At 42.8% G+C, this 24041-nt stretch overlaps 1 protein-coding gene across 4 annotated transcripts in view; it reads right to left on the reverse strand.

The window, feature by feature from the left end:
• Positions 1 to 2620: 2620 nt before the first annotated feature.
• The window catches only part of LOC113008059 (mitogen-activated protein kinase kinase kinase kinase 4-like), a 104728-nt gene continuing 83307 nt past the window's right edge, over positions 2621 to 24041 (reverse strand). For 3 of the 4 annotated variants that reach the window (XM_026145199.1, XM_026145198.1, XM_026145200.1), the window contains 11 exons: positions 23000 to 23117; positions 22127 to 22471; positions 21216 to 21330; positions 17930 to 18097; positions 17390 to 17533; positions 7849 to 7983; positions 5583 to 5683; positions 5271 to 5420; positions 5018 to 5177; positions 4566 to 4705; positions 2621 to 3845 (listed from right to left, as the gene is read on the reverse strand). In XM_026145199.1, the coding sequence (XP_026000984.1) occupies positions 3762 to 3845; positions 4566 to 4705; positions 5018 to 5177; positions 5271 to 5420; positions 5583 to 5683; positions 7849 to 7983; positions 17390 to 17533; positions 17930 to 18097; positions 21216 to 21330; positions 22127 to 22471; positions 23000 to 23117 (1660 nt within the window). In that variant the 3' untranslated portion in view covers positions 2621 to 3761. The remainder of the gene's footprint in view (positions 3846 to 4565; positions 4706 to 5017; positions 5178 to 5270; positions 5421 to 5582; positions 5684 to 7848; positions 7984 to 17389; positions 17534 to 17929; positions 18098 to 21215; positions 21331 to 22126; positions 22472 to 22999; positions 23118 to 24041) is intronic. The other variant, XM_026145201.1, reaches the window with a different exon arrangement.

Raw genomic sequence — 24041 nt, forward strand, 5'->3', positions numbered from 1 at the left:
CATGATATGTAATACATCTTGATATATGCCTAAATGCACTGAGTGGTGCACGTGATTGCACAGAAAACAACACTTTCACACAGCCCCAATCGGCCCCTACCCGAGTCTGGTTCTGCAGGAGGTTCCTTCCTTCCTATTGTCGCCAAGTGCTTGCTTGTAGGGGGTTGTCTGATTGTTGTGTTTTCTCTGTATTACTGTAGTTCCTTTACCTTACAATATAAAGCACCTTGATAGGACTGTCATAACTTGGCGCGATATAAATAAAATTGAATTGAATATAAATAATTAAAAAAGCTGTTATCTTTCAGAGAGTAAGCTGTTCGTGTGAATGAATATCCTCTTGCACAAGATATTCTGAGAAAATTACCTTTTCTTATTACTTCCCTTTTTAGCTGAGCTCAACAAGAATTCAGAATTTACAACATGCCAGTAAGATAACTGGACTTTACCGTGTCGTGAATAAAGGAACAATCAATATAATCCAAGCTTTTTTTAGTGCATTGCATCGTGTAGCTGAGCGGAAATGGTAATTTTGTCTGAAAACAATATGCACAATTTCCACAAACAAAGCATTTGTCGAAATCGCCCCATACATGCAACTGATGTGTTCCATTTTGGTCTGTTGGCCAACACCTGTTACAACATGTCTGTTTTCAATGTGCGTGCGTGTACTTGGGGAGCAAACATCACCATCAAGAGAGGCCAAAGAAGGAAGGGCACAACATTGTTGTTTTAAAATTACTTTTAAAGTTTATTCAAAGAAAACAAAACAAAAAACTTTCAGGAAAATACATGACTTCCTGTCATACACAGAGAGGACATAAGTTAGAGTAGCACGGCAGAAACAGCAGAGGAAAAAACACGTTGCCTCACGTCCAAGCCTGCAAGGAACGTTACTGTAATGTTTCCATGTCGAAGCAGCGTTGTGTGAATACCTGAAATGAACAACACGTGTGTTCTTTGTTGTGGAAAAAGTTAGCAGGGGTGGGAGAAATGACAAAGAAAAATAAATAAAAACTAACGAAAGATTTAAAATATCCAATAAAAAGTGGGCTCAAAAAGCAGAAAGTATGAGTTAAAGAACTAAGATGCATTATGCTCTCAAACATAAATACCATGATGCACATTAGTGTAACAAAACATTGCCTCTGTAAACAGTTTCTCCACCTAAGGTGAGTGTAATAATATTAAACCACCGCAGTCGCATAGTTACGTTTACATAGACTTACAGAAACAACAGAAACTATTGTTAAGCTTCTCAACTAGCTCTAAAACTTAAGAATACACAATGCTTCGAGTGATTTTTTTAAGTTTTTTTGTTGTTTTTATTTTTTGAAAGAAAGGATTTCCAAGTAGTGGTTCTTATAACAACAGGTTTACACGTTTTAAATGCTGCCCTCTTGGCACTTTTTCCAACACAAGCCTGCAAACGACTGATTCGTCTCAATCGGCCGAAGAGCGCGTTTCTTTCTTTAGATCAATAAGAATATTGATAATAGCCACAAATTATTTTCATGAATTCAATACAGCCACTCATCAAGGCCTTGATGCAAGAAGAGACACACACCGAGCACTACTGCACACGCAGACCTCACTGGGGCCCGAACGGCTTCTCCATACAGAGACATAAACTAAGTGACCAACAGTAACCTTATCGTCAAGGAGGGAAAACACCCAAGATAAGCTTGTTTGTGTCCTGACAAAAGGTGTGTTTGGATATGACGTCATAGATCGGACTCTCCCCTTGCTCTTCCTGTGAGCAAATGATGAGAAACATTGCAAAAAAGAAAGGAAAAAATCCAGCTGGGCAAAGATCATCCATGCCGAAGGTTGTTGCTCAGTCTTTCGCATACAGGGAACTTCAATAACAGCTGGAGTGGGACATGAGGGGGTTAGGGAGGGGCACAAAATAGACAAACTATTCCTTCACAAACAGCCGAGTGAGGGAAAAATCTCTGCTCAGTGTTGCCTGTTTGGAGACACTTCATCACAGTAACACTGAAATCCAGAGTCTGAGTGCTGAATCAATAAAGGCGCGCGTGTTCTCGTTTGAACGGGAAAGCCGCGAGAAACGCTCCTCGGCTCTGACACACAGATTGCCGAAGGCTGCGAAACAAATACGGAATCGAAAAATGTACATCTGACGCAGAGGCTCTGCTGCCGCCGCCGCAGCTTCGACTCCAAAACCGAACACCTAGGATTGATCACTCGTGACAAGATACAAAGCAAAAACGTCATCTCATGCCTTGGACCACCACACAGTAATAAGTCTTTCTACATTCTTGACACTTAGTGCATTGAATACATACAAATGTTCTAAATGAAGCATGAAATGAGTCGAAATCATGAAATGGAAGATGGAACTCCGCCTCCTGTGCCAAAACAAACCCGCCGACCACGTGTTTACCTCTCTGCCACTTAAACCCAAAGCGATGCCGAACTGTTGACGGCACACGCGCACACATACACGTACTAAACTTTCTCATCTACATTATCTCTCGATTTTTTCCCCTCTCTCCACGTTATATCTGTTTATTCACAGCAGTTCAAGTTTCTCGAGTTAAGATCAGGTCGTCATGCTTCCCCGCCGCCGGTCCGACACGACAAAAGTTCCCAAAGCTTTATTTGTACATAGACACTTTATTTAATATTTTGGATCACACCCGCATTGCATTCTTTTCATACGGACACACCTTACACTTCTGTGGTTTTAGAGCAAGCAAGTTGTGTAGGTGGATGTGTGTGAATGATTAAAAAAACAAGGTAAAAGACATGTTTAACTCCACATAGTTACACTTATCTTCAAGGAATAATAATGATTCAAAAAATACTATTCTGAAATCCATCACCTACACCAACTCTCTCCGCCCTCCCCTTCTTTTTAAAGCGCCTGTCCGATACAACACTATACTTAAACCACACACACGCACGCACACACCCTCATGTTTGAGTCCTGTCAACCTGACCTTTGTGGTAAAAACCTTCAATATTAGGTCCCTTTCTCATGCTTGTCACTGAGCCTCCAGCTCATTGGACAAACCAGCATGTTAGCAGTAGGTGGACCAAACAGAAGTGTACACACACACACACACACACACACACACACACACACACACACACACACACACACTACTGTAGCATTAATACAACACACTCTAGAGCCCCACCAGCCCCACGCTCACAAGAAGGGGCGGATGGTGGGAACATGGGGCAAAGGGGGGGACTCCCTTACAAGAGGCAGACCTGCAGAAGGTAGTAGCAGTGGTAGTAAGAACAATAGCGGTAGCAATAGTAGTAGAAGACCTCAAGCTTACTAACCAACCCGGGAAAGGATGCAGAGGTACAAAAATCTATCCCATCGCAATGCATCCGATGAGCACCAAGAAAACTGAGAGGGAAACAAAACGTTGCTTGCCCCTCCCTTTTCTTGAATTCACATTTACAGTATTACTACTTCCTTTCATTTATTAACCTTTGATTTCATTATGCGCGTTATAAGCCGTCGCTTCGGATTTTACGGAAGGGACCGACGACTTGACCGTCTGTCTCTGCGTCGCAGGCAGACCCAGCAAGGCTGCAGCTACAGGGCGTTGCTGTCGACTGCTCCAGACGGCTGGTAGGTTGCTGTGTTTGTTCTCGTTTGGTTGTCCGAGGGCTGACAAGACATCAATGGTGGTTTTCTGAGATCCAGTGTTAGAGAGAGGGGGAGGACAATGAGGAAGATGAGGAGAAGGAGGAGAAAGAGGGCAGGCCGTGGACCTCTACCAGCTCAGCAGGTTGCTTCGGCCCAGAGTCATGAAGTACACCTGGCTGGAGCCTCCAGAACGTACAGAGGCGAAAAACACCTGAGGAGACAAAGTGAGATTTTACTGCTCAGCACAATCTGAGCACAAATGTTGTAACTGAAAGTGCCGGTGATTAAATACAGTGTTAAAAACCCCTAACCTTTAAATATATATATATATATGTATACACTTGTATATATGAATATTCAAATAAAATTATCTGGGGAGGTCTTAAATGATTTCACAAGTCACTAACACTCAAAAACAAAACTCGGGTGGTTAAAAGTTTCTTCATTCATTTGTCATATGTTACCGTACTCTAAAAGTTCCCATTATTTACCGCACATGCTGTCAAAAATACAGACCCACAAAAAGAGAAAAACTGTCCAAAAAAAGAGAGAAGAGAAACTAGAGCGGCCTTAAGTTACTTCCACAGCTGAGTCAACAGAAATTGTGCAAACAAATTTGATGCCAGGATTTAGCTTCACAGCTAACCTGGCACATCTGATGTAGGTAGTCACTGTGTGTTTGCATGTAACTGAAGACATAAGGGGAGCCTTTTTCATGTTTCATCACTTAAAATCTGTAAACAAAATCAGTTTGATTTTAAAAGATGCTTCTCAGATGGCCTGCAGTCAAGTTGGAGGAGCTGGTCTTATTTGCTTGGAGGAGGGTTTTCTTGTGTTTTATTTTTATCGAGCAAACACAAAGTTGACTAATCCCAAAGATGTGCACGAGTCGGTTAGGTCACTGGCAGCGGTGCTGACATGCCAATCTCACCTTGTCATTTCTTTCACAGAGGAACTTGAGTCGCTGAGCTCTCTTGTGCATGAAGACACCGTCCAGGTGACCGGTCTCCACAGAGCGGATCTCGATGGCCTTCTCGCCCCAACCCATGATTTGGTTAGACCGAATGTAGGCTGTGAAGAGATGTTTTAGTTAGTCTACGGATATCTAACTATTTAAAAACAAGACGAAGAAAATCTTAAATCCCTAGACCAGAGGTGTCAAACATAAATGTGCTAAAACAATCGACTTGTTGATGATTTTTAATCATTAAAAGAAAAAAAGCACCACTTAAAAAAAAAAAAAATCAGGTGTAAAGGTGTAGGTGCAGGGACACTTTAGCTCTTGGACGGTTGTGAGGCAAAAAGGCTGGGCAACACTGACCTAGACAGACAAGAAAACATTATAGGGCAGGTGTTTGTGTAGCTTTTCACCCAGTTACTCACCCACTGAGGTGGGCATCTCCCCCCACTGCAGCACCACGTCCTTGGTGATGCGTCCGTAGGTGTTGACATAAACACCCTCGTCCTCGTAGCACACGAGCAGTTCAATGCCATCAGTGTTAGGCAGAATGATGATCGCGTGAGACTGGATGCTCGTCTGGATCTGGAGGAAAAACAACAGACATTATAAGAGTGACTCCTCTTTTAACACATACAACAAACGAGCATGTGCGTTATTTTACAGCTGTGTCCTTACGTGTGTGGGCAGGTAGATGTCGTAAACGGCCCCAGAGTCGACATCCACGGCGTGAAAGCCTGAGTACGAGCCATAGATTACCTTTAACCTCTGACCTTCCTCCACAGTCAGGTCAACCAGCAGCGGCTTATGCACCAGATCACCGAAAGACTGAGGCGCACACAGATCAGAAATCTTAGTCTTTCAGCTTAATATCAGTAGATAGTTGCCAAAACACAGAGATGATAGATTGCTATCATTTGGAAAAGAAAAAAACACAAAGAGCACAATAACAAGCAATAGCACCAACAACTAGCTGGCCGGTTTATTTACCTTGAAGGCCATGAATTTGTGGTAGGGCTTGGGTGCCCAAGCGTAGACCTCCACAGAGTTCTTCAGAGCCAGAACCAAGAATTTGATCCTTTCATATTTCACTGGGGAAATAAAAATCTGAATAAATCACTTAAAAATAGCATGATTACCACAGGGCAGGAGAGTAGTGTGGGCTCATCTCTGCTTACCAACTTAATATTGCAACAAATGAAGGGAGAAAGTTATTATTTTAACTGATGTTTATTTGGGTTTAATCTGAAATATTCACAGCAGTTTGTATTGCACCACAGAAACAACAATTCCTGGCATCTTAAAAAGAAAACGGTTAGCCCAGAATGCCTGCACAATTAAATTAACAGAAAGCTTACATCTATGTAGAATAAGATAAATGCCCTCTAAACCCAACCCCGGTACAAGCTTACTTTTTGCAAACCATCTGAGGAACACAGTTAAATGTGCACTCTCAGCTCTTTTCCCCTACGTCCACATAAACCCACTGTTTTGGCAACAGTGTTACAAATGTTACTTTTCCAATATTGATTTTCTCATCATTGCTGCAAAGCCCTGTACTTTCCACAAGTGCTGATTCAAGAAAATAATGAACATGCATGAATAAAGCTGTTGGACAGGAAACGGATTCCTCAGCCAACAGCTCTGATCACTACATAGGAGTTTCCAACAGGAAGTGCCAGTCTTCGCAAAGCAATAAAATCATGAATGACATTCTGAGTTTTAGACAGGAAGGTCTACTTGCATGTCTTCTCAGATGCTTTTACCACATTATTACTTAATCAAGGGTTTTCATTCTACGATTTATCAATGGCATGTAGGTTCCCGAAGCACATATCCGATTTGAATTCCTACATATGAAAAGCACAAAGCGGAAACTAAAGGCTGATATTCATAGACACTGATAGATAGACATATTTGGCAACCTTGTTCCCAATTTGTTGCAGTGTGTTTGTTGTTGTTTTGCATTGTTAAGCACTTTGTGCAGCATGGACTGTTTGGAAATGTGCTATATCAGTGTCCAACTCCAGTTCTTGAGAGCTACTGTCCTGCAGCTTGAATGGCTTCTTATTAGGCCTTTGCCTTGATGGCATGCTGAACCATTTAATTCAGCTGTCTTGGAGTAGGGATGCATCTAAAAGCTGCAGGACAGTAGCTCTCGAGGACTGGAGTTGGACACCCCTGTGCTATATAAATAAACATGACCTTGACCTTTTGATCCCTGTCAATTTAAAGTTTTTGTTTTGTTGTGTTTCTTTGTATTTGTAGTTTCAATTCAATTCCATTTTATTTATATAGCACCAAATCACAATAACAGTTGCCTCAAGCACTTTATATTGTAAGGCAAAGATCCTACGATAATACAAAGAAAACCCCAACAATCAGACGACCGCAAAACTAGATGAACAAGAACTTTGGCGACAGTGGGAAGGAAAACTCCCTTTTAACAGGAAGAAACCTTCAGCAGAGCCAGGTTCAGCGAGAGCCGGCCATTTCCTGTGAGTGGTTGGGGGTGAGGGGAGGTAGACAGGTCAGAGATTTCTCCTGTGACATTTAATTTTAGTCTTCATGACTCAGAAAAATTTGGGAATCACTTTAATTATTTTATTAATTATTAAAGCACTGAATAATTAAAAAGTATTATGTACATGGATCTGTTCTGTTCAGAAAGCTGCATAGCTACAGCCAACTTCCCAGAAGAGAGTAACCTCTCCTAGTAGTTCACAGAGTTTTACATGAGAATGAGCATCTGTCTGTGTTAAAACTGGTGGGGAGAAGCTGCTTGTTTTGCAGGCAGTGAGCTAAGAGGTGGCTGTGACCAATATCAGGGACCAGTTATCATGTCTACAGCTGCCAGCAGGTTTCTAAGTAATTATTCAATCAGTAAAAACTATAGATTCTACTAATCCCTTTTGTCCTTGTCAGATTGTCTCTTTGTTCACTGCACGTTGGCCTCTTGGTTTTCTTTTTGTGACTTTGTGTATTTTGCAATCTAGTGAGTGGGTCAGTTAATAGTTTCATTTAGGAGTGGTGTGCAAGTAACCCCCCATTAGGTGTGAAGTCAGTAAAAAAACAACACCAGTCCCTGCTGTGATCTCCACACACACTGTCCCCATGCACTTGCACTTTTGCACTGTGGAAGGCCCTTATCTCAAACTTACCACCTTGGTAGTCTGTTATGAGTATTTATGCTCATAAATACAGTGAAATCTTCCCAAACTCTTAAATGCAACATGTCCTTTTGTGATAAACGTACCAACTTTGTAGTGGACGCATCCCTCCAAGTCTCCTACGGTTGTCCAGCCTTGTTTCTTCTCAACCTCTGGGTCATTATGCAGAATCTTATTCCTCAGCCAGGACAGGTAGTATACACGGAGCTTGTTCTTCTTACCTGTAATTGATTGAGAAACACTGAAGTAAAGAAGAGCAAAAACAAAATGTAAGAATTGCTATGCGGTTGATCTTATCAGAGGCTCTGAGAAATGTCTGAAGCTGCTTGAAACTCATGAGGTTGTGCGTGTGTGTGTGTGTGTGTGTGTGTGTGTGTGTGTGTGTGTATGTGTATAGAGGAATTTTGCACCATCCTACAAAATAATTTCAGGTTGGCAGCATTTCTGCATCAAATCTTGATGGAACAGCCTTTTTCAGTTGCCTTGAGGTCTGAACTTTGACTTGACCATTTGAAAACATGAATTTAGTTCTTTTTAAGTGATTCTGTTTGTTTATCTTGCACCACTTAACCTTTCTAAGTTTCAAGTCATGGACTGTGGTTCTGATTTTCTCCTGTAAAATGCTTTTTCTAATTTTTTTATTCATGATTCATTCAACGACTCCAGAATTTGAGGTAAAAAAATAGCCCTAAACTCAGACATAATCCAAATCTGTTGCCCTTACTGTATATATGATCACTTATGGTCCCTTTTTCCCATATCCCACTTACTAGCACATACCAACTAGGGCTGGGTATCCCACTGATTTCTAGAATCGATTCGATTCCGATTCACAAGGTCCTGAATCGATTCGATCCACGATTCGATTCGATTCGAATCTGGGAAATTTTGCCTCAGACAGTCAGAAATATTATAATTCAGATCAGTACATTTACATATTTTTGTATCTATAAAAGGGAAGCTGACACTTTCCAGACTTTATCAAAGGTGTGAGCATCACAGCAGAGGCCTTTGTGTCAAAGTAGCTGAAGATAAAACACAGAAAAACATGAAGGTGATTTTCCTGGCCTGGAATTTTATAAAAATATTCTGCAGTAGATCAAAAACAAAAGAAAACCTTTAATCAACTTATGAACATCACCTCTGACGTTACAGCGGTTTCATTAGAGACACGGCGTTTTGTATTTTGTATAATTTTTAAAAGTTTAAATTTGTTCAGAAGCCTGTTGAACGGCAGAAATTAGGTTTTCTTTTCGGAAGTAAGTAAAAGGAAAAAAAAAAAAAACATCGGCCGACAGCGCTGTAAATAACGGTAGACTTGTGCGTAACAAGCAAGCAAATAATACAGAAAACAGATTTTTAGATGGGAAACTGTTCTTGAAGTACAGAGAGAGAGAGAGAGAGAGAGAGCTGTGCATGAAGTGTGATTTTATTGTGGTGGAAGCAAAACAGCAAAAGTAAGAGGGAATCCATGACGATGTTTATGTGAAGCCTAGTTTGGATCTTCTTCTGCTGGTTCGGTCAATATTGTTTGGAGAGAGTGTGGTGGGGCGTGGTCTGCGGTGCTGTGCAGGGAGGGCGGACGCACCTGCACGGCATTCATAATCACGCCCGCTGGGTTAAAACACAGGGACTCAGGTGTGTGTGGTTGTTGTTGTGGTGAGTGTGACTAAAAATGTGCCTTATTCTCACCACAGAGAGATCAAACTAACAGCTTTAGAATCAGCGCAAAAAGAGCGTAAACACAAAGCATGGACCCGCCGAAACATCAGAATCAGCGAGCTGTCGGCTTTCAGCCCCGAGCGTGTCCGTGCCGTCGGGTGAGAAAGGCAACATCTCACCGATTCTGATCCGCGGGTCCGGGCTTTGCGTTTACGTCTTTGTGCAGAAGCCGTGTACCTGCTCTCATTTACTGTTTTAAATGTTTGGTGGTTGTTGAAATTTTGTGACGTTTCACCTGAGATTCTGGAATTTTGGGCAAAATACATTTATATAAAAAAAAAATCGATTCAGGATTTTAATGAATTGATATCACGTTATCCAAGCCAGAATCGATTTTAATCGATGAATCGATTATTAAAACCCACCCCTAATACCAACCTAACCTGAAATAAAAAGTTACATTTAAGGTAAGGTGTTGTCATGATCCGGAGTTTGTGACTCCGTGTTTATGTTTTAGTAGTTATTATTATTCTGGGTTTTGTCCCCCACCTGTGTGTGTGATCTCCCTGTGTTCTCTGAGTGTTTTTAAGTCTTGTCTTCTGTCTTAGTCGTTGCTGGTTCGTCTGTGTTGTTTCCCCTCGGTCTCTCCGTATGTATTTCCCCGGACCTCCCTGCATCTTCGTTTCTGGTTTGTTTTATTAGTTTTACCCAGTTTAGGTTTCCGGTTTCATGTTCACCCACCATTGCTGTTTGTACCCACTCCTGTAAATAAATACTCACCTGCACCAGAGCTGCCGCCTTTTGGGTCCTTTCTACAACTCCACACGTCTGCCACACCGGACGTGACAGTACGAACCGGCCAGCATGGACCCTGCGGCACTCAATCCGTCCGAGGAGCTCCAGGATGACATCAGCTACAATGTGGAGATCCTCCTCGGGCTGTGGCTGGAGAATCCTCCGTACGAGCTTCGTCGCACCGTTGAAAACCGGCTACAACGGCTCTTTTCCGGCCTGCCATGGCTTCTAAAATCGCTTCCTCCAACCATGCAGGCTTTTCTCCGGCACACACCTCACCTTCTCTCAGCCACTCCTGCCTCGCTGCCCGACTCGCCGGATGTGATCTTGCCCGGCCCGTCGGAGCCAGCTGCGGGGAGGAAACGCAGATCGCGCCGCCGGCGCGCCACCCCACAGCCGGACGTTCAGGCTTCTATTTCGCCGGCTGTGGTGAGTGAGGACTCTTTTCCGTTTTCGGACTGTGTGACTGTTCATTCAGGGGCGGTGTTCTGTGCGGCAGATGATTATGTGAACAGCATATCACCTGCCCAGCAGCCACTCTCAGTTCTGTCTCCAGTGTCGCCCTTAGTTCAGTTTCCAGAGTCACCAGTGTCACTTTCAGTTCAGTCTCCAGTGTCACCCTCAGTTCAGTTTCCAGAGTCACCAGCGTCACTTTCAGTTCTGTCTCCAGTGTCACCCTCAGTTCAGTTTCCAGAGTCACCAGCGTCATTTTCAGTTCAGTCTCCAGAGTCACCTGCAGTTCAGTTTCCAGAGCCTCCAGTGTCACCTGCAGTTCAGGCCCCTGCACCTCCAGTATTACCAGTTTCACTCATTCACTCCATGCAGGGAGAAAGTCTAATTTCAACTCCAGGTGCTTTTCATAGTTTAGCCGCCATTGGCACAGTTTGCCGCTCCAGGGCTTCCCCAGAGGCTAGGTCTCAGTCCCCAGCTGATTCTGGACCCCTGAAGTTTAAGCAGCCACCTGAGAACTGCACCATGTCAGCGTTGCCTGGGCAGAGCCAGTGCTCAGTGCATTGCCAGTCGCCTTTGTGTCAGCTAGTGGCCTCCATGACTGCTGGCTTAGTGATGACTTCTGCTGGAGGGTCCGTAGGACCGCTCCGGCCTTCGTCTCCTGTCGTCGCTGGAGGGTCAAAGGGATCCGTCCAGTCTGCAGCGCCTCCATCTCCGGCTTCCACGCCGCCGCCTGCAGCGCCTCCGTCTCCGGCTTCCACGCCGCCGGCTGCAGCGCCTCCGTCTCCGGCTTCCACGCTGCCGCCTTCAGCCTCGTCTGGTCCAGCTTCAGAGCCGTCAGCCTCGTCTGGTCCAGCTTCTGCCTCATCATCCACGCCAGCTGCAGCCTCATCATCCACGCCAGCTGCAGCCTCATCATCCACGCCAGCTGCAGCCTCTGCTTCAGCGTCGCCTGGCCCAGCCTCCGTGTCTTCGTCCTCGCCTGGCCCAGCCTCCGTGTCTCCGCCTTCAGCGTCACCTGGTCCAGCCTCGTTTGGGTCTGCAGCTAAACGGCCACTTTCTAGGCCACTGGCCAGGCGCCATCGCCGTCGTGGGCGGCCCCCAGACTCCCTTCACCTGAGTCTCCACCGTTGCCTTCCGCACGGTCGGCCCCCTGAACTGTGTCCATTTCGGCGCCGCTGCCTTCCGCGCGGCCGGCCTCCGGACCTCCATCGCCTGGGTCACTGCCGTTGCCGACCGCACGGTCGGCCCCCTGAACTGGTTCCACATCGCCGCCGTGGCCTTCCTCGCGGCCGGCCCCCGGACCCCCTTCGCCTGAGTCGCCGCCGTTGCCTTCCGCACGGCTGGCCCCCGGACCAGTGCTGTCGTCGTCGCCGTTGCCTTCCTTACGGTCGGCCTCCCGGACTGTTTCCACGTCGCTGCCGTTGCCGTCCGCACGGTCGCCCCCCTGGACTGTTCGGGCTCCTGTGTTGTCGGCCCCCTGAACTCTTCTGTTTTGGACTCCATTTTCTTGGCTATGGTGTATTTCATTTCATTGTTTTTTGGTGCTGGACTCGTGTTTTGTTTTTTGTCTTTCTGGTGCTCCTGTTTTGTTTTGCCTCGATTATATAAAAATACAGCTGTGATATTAAGAAAACTTTCTCCTGCATCTGTGTCACTTCATTTATGACCAAATTCTTGAAGAGCACACAAGAACATGCATGTCTTTTATGTCTGCATGGTGGAGTTTTAGAGTTTCAAACATGTCTGGACTGAGGCCTTGGCTTTGCTTTGCAGTGGATTTTCCCTTTTTTCCTCCAAACACAGCACTGTGCACGCCTGCCAAAAAGTTCAACTTACATATTATCTGATTGTGGAACAATACAATTGATCTCTGGCTTCAGACACGTAGCAATGGCAAAGTGTTTTATATTGTGGTAAAGTTAACAAAGATTATATATAATATAATGATACCCAAACATTTCTGTGAGCTAGTTCTCGTTCTCCTTTGTGCAGGACAGCATGTCGTGTTGTTGATCTGATTTTCTACCAGATCTTAGGAAGAGCAGAAGTAGCCCTGAATTATTCGGACAATCTGTCTTATTGAGAATTAATGAACATGAAATTTTCATTTAAAACCTGCATTTTGTCTACCGTTAAAATTTGTTTGATGATCTGAAACATGCAAGTGTGACAAATATACAAAAAAAATAACAAATCAGGAAGGGAGCCAGTACTTTTTCACGGCTCTGTAATGTGCCTTTATTTATAGGGATGTGGAAACTTTTACAATCCACACTTCCAATCTCATACTCCTAACTTGAATATTATCCAAGATTCACGTCCCTTTTTCAGCTAAAGCTGTGAGTAATCACTCAAGAGCTTTTACTAGTAAGTGTTTGTGTTATGAGTTTAGTCAGAATGTGTTTATAATAGTGGATTTATGAAGACCCAGTAACATTTTGCAGAGTAATGAGTGCTGAAATCTTGGTAATTTTCTTCTGTCACACTGTCTCCTAGAAATCTACTGCAAATCAGTTACATGGAAGAACGTTTCCGTCCATCATGGAAATCTCAATTGTGTGTCAATGTTACATAGCATGCACATACATGACGTGGTTTCAGCTAACAGAGTTTTACTCAATATCCTTTTCACTCAGATTATCTGTTGTGTCATTTCTGTGCATTTGGGAAATTGTGAAAGGAGAAGTACGAGTGCGGGTGCTCTTTCAATGTGCGAAAGTAGAAAGCAAACTAGAAAACGACGGTCAAACAGATACTGAGCAGACTAAGCTGAACAAGCAGAAAAGTGAACATTTTTTGGCCACATAATGTACAAACTGAAGTATTGTGCAAAAGTCTTGAGCCACCCCTCATTTTTTAAATATTTTACTTCCAAGCAGCCAAATTTTTCACTTTTACTCCTTAGTCATAAAAGGCTGATTGGGTATTGTCATCACCCCGCTAGGCAGGCAGCAACGACACCCAAGTCTGTGAAGGCGATAACTCAAGATAAGGCAATGTAGGAGCTTCAAATGTATACCATAGGTGTAGCTGCTAAAACTCTCAGACGACTTTGAATCTCAGTGATCTTGACCTCAAGGTCAGAGGTCAAGTTCTCTGGAAATCTTGTAAATGCAATTACCTGGAAACAAGACAATGTAGGATTTTGAAATTGCTGCTTTGCTGAGTTTGTTTGTTGAGCTACTTATCACTGGTCGGTGAATCATTCAAGCATGAAAAAAAGCATTAACTCCTGGGATGTGCCAGTGTTGTGTCTAAACATAAAAGACAGCTTTGCAAAGATTCAATTTTAAATACCGTATTTCCCGGACTACAGAGCGCACCTGAATATTAGCCGCACAAGCTAAAATCAGGGGAAAATCCTGTTTTGTACATACATTAGCGGCACCTGACTAAAAGCCGCAGGTGTTTCAATATTGACTTATCATATGTAAGAGAATATGCACAAAGCGAATTGTCAGGAAAGAGATGGCTGTTTGGAGACACACCCCTTTTATTAATATTTTGAAAAACAAGTTATGGGTACATATTTGCACATGTGCTGTGCTTCATAAATGAGTAACAAATGTAGTACATAACAGTAACCTACAGCACACCAGAAAAATAGATTCGGACTACCTTTTAGGCTCAGGTGCAGTGACACGGCTTTAACAAGAAGAAAAGTCAGTCATTCACCACCATCTTCCTGCCCACTAAAACCACCAAAGTCCTCTTCTCCAGTGTCGGAAACGAACAGGCTCAGGATCGCTTCGTCATCCACTCTCAGCTTCTTTCCTTCGTTGTCACTTTCAAAACCAAAGATAATCCTCATTGTCATTGTCAGTGTCGGAGTCGAACACCCTCTGAAGGGCCGTGGCGGTGTCCTCCTCTTCATCATGCAGCAGTCCAGCCCTTCGAAATCCGTTGGTGATCGTGGATGTTTGCACACTTTTCCACGCTGTCAGAATCCACCGGTAGAGTTGAGCACAACTTGCTTTTCGCAAGTTTATCGCCGCTCATCATCCACGACTCCCGCTGAACGCGTAGCGCTACTTTGAAGTTTGTTTTTCGCGCTACTTGTACGGCACTATGTTGCCTGGCGGATGGACATGTGACCAACATACCACTCTTGAACCCCGATCCTTCCGCCAGGCAACGTAGTGCCGTACAACAGCGGAACAAACAAAACAAATCGTCTTACGATATGACAAAAATCATGGACAATCCATAGAAAAGCCGCACCTGACTAAAAGCCGCAGGGTTCAAAGCTTGTGCAAAAAGTAGCGGCTTATAGCCCGACAATTACGGTAGTATCTTTTGTCACTAGAAGCTGAATCCAGGAAAAATGAATACAATGAAACACAACATAAAATGGTTTGGCATAAAATATTTGACAGCAGAAATTTCTGGAACAATTTCGCCTACTTCCAAGGTGCATGGACGGGATGAAAAACTCACAACGCAGGAACTCCAGCAACACTTAATATGAAAGAGGAACAACTTTATTGACTGACCAACGCGTTTCGAAACGCATTAGTCAGTCAATAAAGTTGTTGCTCTTTGATAAAATATTTGACGAAAAATATTTTTTCATCTACAAAGTGATTCTTAAGAGTGATTACCTGAAAACTTGACAAGTAGAGAACAAAAGAATTTGCAGATAGCTGAAAGTCAAGTCTTAAAGAAACAGGAAAAAAGGCCAGCAAAACCTGACACAGGACCTGAAAGATGTATCTGGACCTTCAGTTGATCCATCTATTCTACAATGAAGCCTCACCAGCGGTCTCAGTGGAAGTGTGGCTGTCAAGAAGCCACTCTTAAGGACAAATTATACAAGAACTGGACTGAAAATCAGTGGAAACAGGTCTGATGGAGAGATAAATATAAATTTGAAAATTTTGGTCCAAATCATCATCATACATACAGAAGAGTTGAGGTAAAAATGAAAATACCACCAGATTTTCAACCACAATGCAATATGTTAAACATTATTGGCAGTGACTTCACTTTTTAGCACACTGCCAATGCAGTAAAAGCATAGCTGGACAAAAAAACACAATGAAACACTATCAGTCATAGCACGTCAACATCATTAAAGCAGTGTGGTATCAACTTGAGAGAGAGAGAGGTGGCCAAAGAAGAGCTTTGAATGTCCTTCAAGAAGCCTGGAGAAGAGTTCAGACTATGTTGAAGAATAATAGGCCGCCTACAGGGAGGAGGTGGATCGTCTGGCTGAGTGGTGCGACACAAACAACCTGCTGCTTAACACCGAGAAGACCAAGGAGCTCATCGTGGACTACAGGAGGAATGCTGGCCCACATCCACCCATCTACATTAAAGGGACGGCTGTGGAGCGTGTGAGCAGCTTCAAGTTCCTGGGAGTCCACATCTCCGAGGATCTCATCTGGACGACCAACTGCTCCAAGCTGGTCAAGAAGGCTCATCAGTGCCTCTTCTTCTTGAGGACTCTGAGGAAGAACCACCTGTCCTCAGACATCCTGGTGAACTTCTATCGCTGCACCATCGAGAGCATCCTGACCAACTGTATAACAGTCTGGTACGGGAACTGCTCTGCCTCGGACCGGAAGGCGTTGCAGAGGGTCGTGAAAACTGCCCAGCGCATCGCCGGAGCACCACTTCCTGCCATAAATGACATCTACGGGAAGCGGTGTCTGAAAAAGGCTGGGAAAATCATCAAAGACCCCAGTCACCCATCACATGGACTCTTCACCCTCCTGCCCTCTGGGAGGCGCTACAGGAGCCTCCGGACTAAGACCACCAGGTACCGGAACAGCTTCTTCCTCACAGCTGTCAGACTCCTGAACTCTGCCTCCTGACATCTGACCCACGTTAACACATGGACTGAACATACACACACCCACAACCACCTGCACACACACACACACACACACACACAATGGACAACTGTACCCTCATACACACAATAATAACACGGACTGAACCACCACTCACAAGCACTAGCACTTTATATAGCCTCTGTAGAAATTATCCACACCCTCACTTATCTTACCTGCACTACTGTATAGTTCTGTATAAATAATCATTCTGTACATTCGATAATTTTAATTCTACAACTGTTTATAACTTGCATAGGTCATATTTCTGTATAGCTTTCATATTTATATCCTGTTCATAGCCTGTACATAGCTTGTACACCACTACAGCCTGTACATACTTATAGTTATACATTATTTTTTACATTACATTATTATGTGTACATTATAACATACCATAATAGACCCATATTTTGTACCCTCATACCTATAACAGACCCATTTCTGTAATATACTCACATATCTATATTATTGCTAATATATATTTGTAATATATCTATATCATGGCTAAAGCACTTCTGGATGGATGCAAACTGCATTTCGTCGCCTGTACTTGTGACATGTCCAATGACAATAAAGTTGAATTCTATTCTATTCAATTCTAATAGGTGGTCAGATTAAATACTAATTTCTGAGGCTACTTGAAAACGTATATACTTTGTTTTCACATCTTTTATCATTACACCTAATTCCAATTTTCCTAGCAAAATATAATGAGGGGTGGCTCAAGGTGTTTGTCGAGCACTGTACTTTCAAGGTAACTCTGTGTGCAAGTTTGTGCTTTATACTGCACAATTTTAGACGTTGGTTTCAGTCCATCTCTCATCGGTTCCTAATTCTAGTTGCACTAATCAGGGTGCTTAAAGTGTGCCTGTCTGTGTACCTGATATAGTGACCAAGACATTGAGTCCTTCCAGGACGTCCATCTGCTGGAAGCGTCGGCGGTTAATCAGAGGGTAAACTTTCCCCTGACCACTGCGATCCAACAGCATCAGGCCGCTTTCTGTTCCCACCAGTAAGTTCACTCCTACACACAAATGCACAAACATGCCCATAAGGATAACGTCCAAAAAAAGCCACTGAGCTCAACTGGAGGTCTGCTGCTTGGCCTGACGGCGCTAATATGTGGCCTTATTAGAGCTTTGCTGCCACCATGTGGTGAAGGCCTTTATAACTACAACTTCTGGTAAAAAGCTGGACTTTGATGAATGTTAATACAAATACTTAAACATTGGCACAACAAATTTACCTTTAATAATAATTTACATCAAAAAAATCCTTATTAAATAAGTAGCATTTTCTTTAAGAACCCATTATCCCCCCCCCCCCACCCTGTTATTCAAAGTGACATCATAGTCTGATCAACTGATGGGTAATTATTTTAAAGTATCCTTTCTTTTAAGCCCTATCTTTTTGTTCTTACCCCAGAGGGCAGCGCAAAGAATCTCAGAGTTGAACCTCTTCTTGTATTTGCGGATCTCTGGGGTGTCACTCTGAGGGCGGGTGTTGACCGGATTGACGTTGACCACGGAGCCCTTCCGGGATGGATCTGCTCTCAGTGCCTCTGCCAGCCGGGCATCGTTCCCATAGCCTAAAAGGTCAAAGGGAAGGGCTTAGGTAGGATGGCGTAGGATTGTAGAGTTTACCGAACGGGGTGAGGGTCAGTCACATGATCAGCATTAGAAAGCTGTGTAGTGAACTGTGATATTTAAGAATGGAATATCAATATTGTGTGATTGATGTACATTTTATATTACTGTGAATAATTGGTCATGTTGTAAGTATGAAAGTTTGGAATGGGAGACAGAAATATAAATATCAATGTAATGATTCCCACTACTGCTCCGCTCAAACCAGTAAAAAAGGGAGCTGATGTGAGTTTTTATGGTGTCTGTTGTGGATTACTCATTAACCGGCTCTCTTACATGCATTTGGTTCTAGATTCAGGCATCTGTAGGAAAACTTAACTGCCTCAAATCAGTGATTAAATGCTGACTGAACAATCTAGTATACTTAAGGGGGTCAATGGCTGGTCACCAGCTGCATCAGGTGAGGTAATGGCTTAAGATTTGGCCTTGACGATGAGAGAACAGGGCTGTAGTGATAAGAAAGCTTTGTTTGTTAATGACGATAGCTAATGAACTCTATGACCTGAGTGAAACAGAGTCCAACTCTTTTTGTTTGTTAATGATAATGACATTTTCATGTGCTCAGCCTCTTTACTCCTTGAAAAGAAGAAGCTGTGTTTGTCAGAGCTTCTGTGTATCTGAGTGCAAGTTTGCAGCTGTGGACACTGGCGGCTAGTCAGACGAAGTCAAAACTGAAGCGGTGGGTTTAACCTAGAGGAACGGTTTTCAGAGAGCCACCACTGGGGGTGGCTTGGGGACGAAAGTTGTGTCGAACTTGGTTGTTAATAATGATGAATGATAATCATCAATTAAATCAGCAAAGATAAACAACCAAAAGCTTCCTAACAATGATTTTTAGCACACTAAAATTCAAGTAAGATCTCTTTGTTTCACTTATGATTACTGAAAGAAGTGTGTTGGACAATATGAACCTCTTTTATGACTTTTGGAGGAGGAAATATGAGAAAAAGTCCCAGTCGTCAAGAAGATATTAATATTAATTCCCATTGCAGCCATTTATATGTTCATACTACCGCTCACCTGGCCAAATGCTTATTCAGCATCCAGGGAAAGACCAGCACTTGAAAATGTTTATTGTAAACTACAATAACTCAGTTATATTATTTTAAACCAAGCCTTAATTTCTGAAGCAGATCTCCATGTATTAATCTCTTTAGTGTTGATTATAGTTGATTATGGTCAATCACACACCTACTGCCTCAAAGACCTCACCTTTAGGCAAAGTCGATTTTGCAAAGCTCCTCATTAGTAGTTTTTTTATCCTCTTTCAGTCCTTCTTCTTTTTCCAGTTGCTCTCATTAATGGTCATTAAAGCAGATCATCTGCTCATCATCTCACCCTGTCCCTTTCATCATCCTCTGTCACACCAAGCTTCTGCATGTTCTTCACTACATCTTTCTCTCTGATTTTTCTCCCCTGCTGGCAGATGCATCATTTCTCCGATATATCCACTCTCCCTCCTCTACATATCTCCAAACATCTCAGCCTTGCCTCCAAACTGCTCAACATGAGCTGTCCCTCTTTCATATTTAGTGTTTTGGATGAATTTCACTAAACTATTATTATATTTTTTTCATTATTACCTTGATTCAGTTGTTTAATAACTGTACTAATAGTTTACCAAAATTCATCCGAATGACTAAAATGTCCCAAACATTTGTAAATTGTCAGAAAAGTAAAGAAAACCAGCCGTCAGTCATCATATGAGTCAACTGTTTGAAAGCTCACAGACTAGGGCTGGGCGATATGGCCTAAAATCAATATCATGATAAATTGAGCAGTTAACCTCGATAACGATGATTGGACGATAACCACCCCAAGTGCCAAAAAAACAAACTTTTTTTTTTTTTTTTTCATTTGATGGGGCTGTGGCAGGCAGCATAGTTCCTCCAGTTATTTTGATAATATTATTCCCCCCAGACCTATTCATTGCAATTATACTATTACCACTTTAAAGGACTGTAAAATGTCACTGAAAATAAATGAAGACAATAGTAGTAAGTACTTTTAGTGGTTAAGATTTATTAACTGAACAAAATAAAAAGTGTAGGATACAATATGTAACCATGCTCTCTAAAAAATGTATATCCCTTGTAAACAAAATAGTTTAATAATAAATATTATTTATTAAGAGGTTGGTTGTGTTACCTTGACTTGACGCAACAGTCTTTTTGCAGAGTTTACATTTAACAATTTTTTGATCAATATCATCCTTGTTGAATCCAAAATGTTGCCAAACGATTGATGATGCATTTTTTTGTTAACAAGCGTCTCCTCTTCCTCCTCCACCAGCTCTACCTCCGTCGCTGCTGCTTCAACATTTAAATCGTCCTCCATTTGTTCACCCGTGTCTCGTCTTGTTACAGGTAGTAGAGTCATGTGACTCCACCCCGTCAAGTCTGTAACGTAGCACAGCGTCTTAAAGGGACATGAACATCGCCAACCTGCACATGCCTTTCCTTCTTTTTTTTTTGAATACCGAATTTACCGACATGGGCAAAATGACGTCGATGAGAGTCACGATCGGTAACGATAAATTTTTGATATATCGCCCAGCCCTATCACAGACTCAAGTCCCAATCTGAACAGCTAAGGAATTTTTGCTATCATATTTTGAGGCACCTGAACTCCACGTGTGAGCATGAGATCAGTGGTGCAGCTCAGTCAGGGAAGCACTCTGGGATTTCTCTTTGGATGTACTCAGAAGGGCTGTTCCCTCCTGAACGACAGTCAAACCTCAGAACTGCAGCTTCTATTCCAATTCAGTGACTTTGAGTTGTGAGTAAAAAGTTGGCTTGTGTCAGAATTGAAGTCATTGTGTTTGAGCTTTTCCAGAGTGACAACTTTTCCTCATAGTTTGTTCAAAGTTTGATTCAACAACCAGAAATGCTTTTTGGATTTGTCTTATGCCTGCGGTAAAACATCTAGTTAGGCTCTTCTCAGTGGGCCTAAGAAATAATTCTTTGACTCTGGAGCCTGCAGACCTTTATTGTGACCTTTATCCCCGTGTCATCTCTCACGGAAGTGTTAATTTAACCTAAGTTGACAAAGTGACCTTACCGACATTGTTGAGGGCACTGCCGGTGGATGGAGAGACCTGGAGAAGTCGTGGGTCAATGAACGGAGTGAAGGAGGAAGAAGACTTGTGCTTCTGCATGTTGTTACTAGACTGGCTCTGCAAAGAAGGAGTTTTGTAAATGTTTAAGTGTTGTTTTTCAAAGACCATAAACATATGCAGATATTATGGACAAAGATAAATGGAAACACTTAACAACACAGTGAAAACACAGCCAGGCAAACTGAGGATTTTGGTATGTGTTGCATGCAAATACAGTGGACAGTCATTCAGGAGGTAAACTTATAAACAGTAAAACAGGCAAAAAGGATGATGAAGGCTAAAAAAATATGAATACTGCTGACAAAACAAATAAAAAACAATAACAACACAAAAGGGAAAAAATGCCGTTTAAAAAGTGTTTCCTTGGAAAACATACTTGCGGTTTCACTCCTAACTGCCATGTGTGCTACCATCTATTGTCTGGAGAATGTGAGAATATAGCTTGTTTGCTGAAAATAGGCAACATCAAGGCATAAAAATTGATTTAAATGTTTTGAGGAATGCTTTTAAGACAAAAGACAACTCTGGCAAAAACAAAATAAAACAAAAAAACCCCAAAAACTGAGCTAACAGATCTGTTGCGATAATAAATATATCAAGGAGATATTCACAAAAATGCAAGCTTCCACCAACACGAGCATCTCTCTGTAGAGAGATGGTGTGTCAAAATCTGAAAAACTGAAAAAACAAACAAACAAAAAACGAGCACTCATCTTATTTATTTGAATGATTTTAGTTGTTTTGGGGAGTTACAGTGTTATAGATGGCAATAATTATAAAAGCTCCCTTTGACACTCCTGTGCAAGAAATGAATACCCTAAGCCAGTGTCTGCGTTGGGACTTGAAGACATACCTCTGTGAGGATGCCAAGCTTGTCCAAGGGACTCTGTGGGGACATGGACGAGGGACTGGCAAGGCTGGAAGAGGAAGGGGAGTTGGATGCAGAGGAGGAGGGGGAGGAATGGTGGCTCTGCTGGATCAAGTCTGGGAGATGGTGGATGCGACCAGCAAAGCCATTCCTGTCCGAATGCTGTATGGGGTGATGATGGTGATGATGATGGTGGTGGGGGCTGGGGGTGTGGTGAGCGAGGCCCTGGAGCGACACCGAGCCGGGGCTCGGGGCAAAGCCTGCATGCATGCCAGGTGTCTGCGTTTGGCCTGGGCCAGGGCCCGTACGCTTTCTGTTGTCACCTGCACTCTGGAAGTAGAAAGAGGGGTACACAGCTTTGGGTCTAGATGTGTTCCTGATGAGTTCAGGGGAAGGGAAGGTATTAGCTAGAACAAAGGGTATACTAGAGCGGCTATTCTACAGGCGGAAAGAAAACTCTTGTTAGCAGTTGATTACATGGTAAGATAATACTTTCGTAATGCCCCAAAATTACTTAAACTGACCTTTTGTAGTGTGCATTGGTCCTAAATGTATGTGAAGATGACCTACGTACCTGATTCTTTTTCTGTCACCTGATCAAATGGCTTTTTAAAAGTTAAATGTCTGAAATTGTTCAACACTTCTCTGTATGCATTATTAAACTCTGTCAGCCTTTTATGCTTCATTTCTTAACACTGAGTTGCTATCCACTGGCCAAAAAGTAAGAACATGACCAACGAAACATACAAACAAAATGGATAAACTGTCGGGGTATGAACAAACAAAATGTACAAATAAAGGGAAAGCTAAAAAGTACGAGGTGAACGATTGGTTGTTCTTTTTCCGATCTCCCAGTACCTGTCTGACAATCAGCGTGCTGTCTTTGCATGGCGTTGTGCCCGCGTCACTCTCGCCCTCTTCGTGGACGATCATGGTTTTCACAGACTCCGTTTCTCCGTTACTCAGCCGAGAAGAACTGCAGGTGAGGGGAGGAGAAGTTCAACACAAACACATCATGTTTGGGCTCCAATATGGTTTTACACACCCGTGCAAGCCATGAGAAAAAGCAGCTTTATAAAAGACAGACACGGCACTCAAAGGTACTCTGCAGAGCCGAAGGTGATGGTTGCCCCGGACTTTACCCAACGAGCCAACAAACAGCTTGCCTGACAACAAATTAGCCAAATGTCCTCTGCACATAGGCTCAAAGCAGTCTCTACTGTGCTCTAGGAGGCTTTCTACATCTCGCTGTAATACAGGTGTAGGTGAATGTGCTGTCTACACCCATAATATGACTAAGTGTGACATTAGTTTAAGTCCTGTGGCATGTTGATCATCTCGGGAATCAGAATCAGAATTACTTTATTAATCCCAGAGGAAATTATGTGGTCACAGTTGCTCCAGAACAGTAAGAACAATAACTAAATGAAATGAAATAATCCAGTATATTACAAAATGTAACAGAATATAAAAAAATAGCTCCAATTATAAATATCCCAGTATATCACACAAATTAAATACATATAGTTAAAACTGAGGTGATCTTCTTATCAATACATTTGTTGTTTTCTTTGTAGAGGATATGATATTAAGAGTGTGCAACTACTCCAGTGTGTACTTGTGCTTTAGATAGTATCTGGACTTAAAGCTTAAATGTTTAATAGTAGTACAGCATTTGATTAAAGAAAATAAAATGTGATTTGACTGGTGACTGCAGACTTTCTGCTTTGTTTTATGCACACAAGGCTCCTCCTTATTTAGACAGGGCTGGTCCTGTCAGCCTGCAGGCATTACCAAGACGACTGCAGTCTGGCTTAACTTGCCTAAAAAAAACTTTCAGATAAATCAAAATGCATCTCTGCTAAGCAGGAGCATAATCTCATCCATTAATCCGAACCGA

This window comes from Astatotilapia calliptera, chromosome 16 (assembly GCF_900246225.1).
Source record: "Astatotilapia calliptera chromosome 16, fAstCal1.2, whole genome shotgun sequence".
Taxonomy (NCBI): Eukaryota; Metazoa; Chordata; class Actinopteri; order Cichliformes; family Cichlidae; genus Astatotilapia; species Astatotilapia calliptera.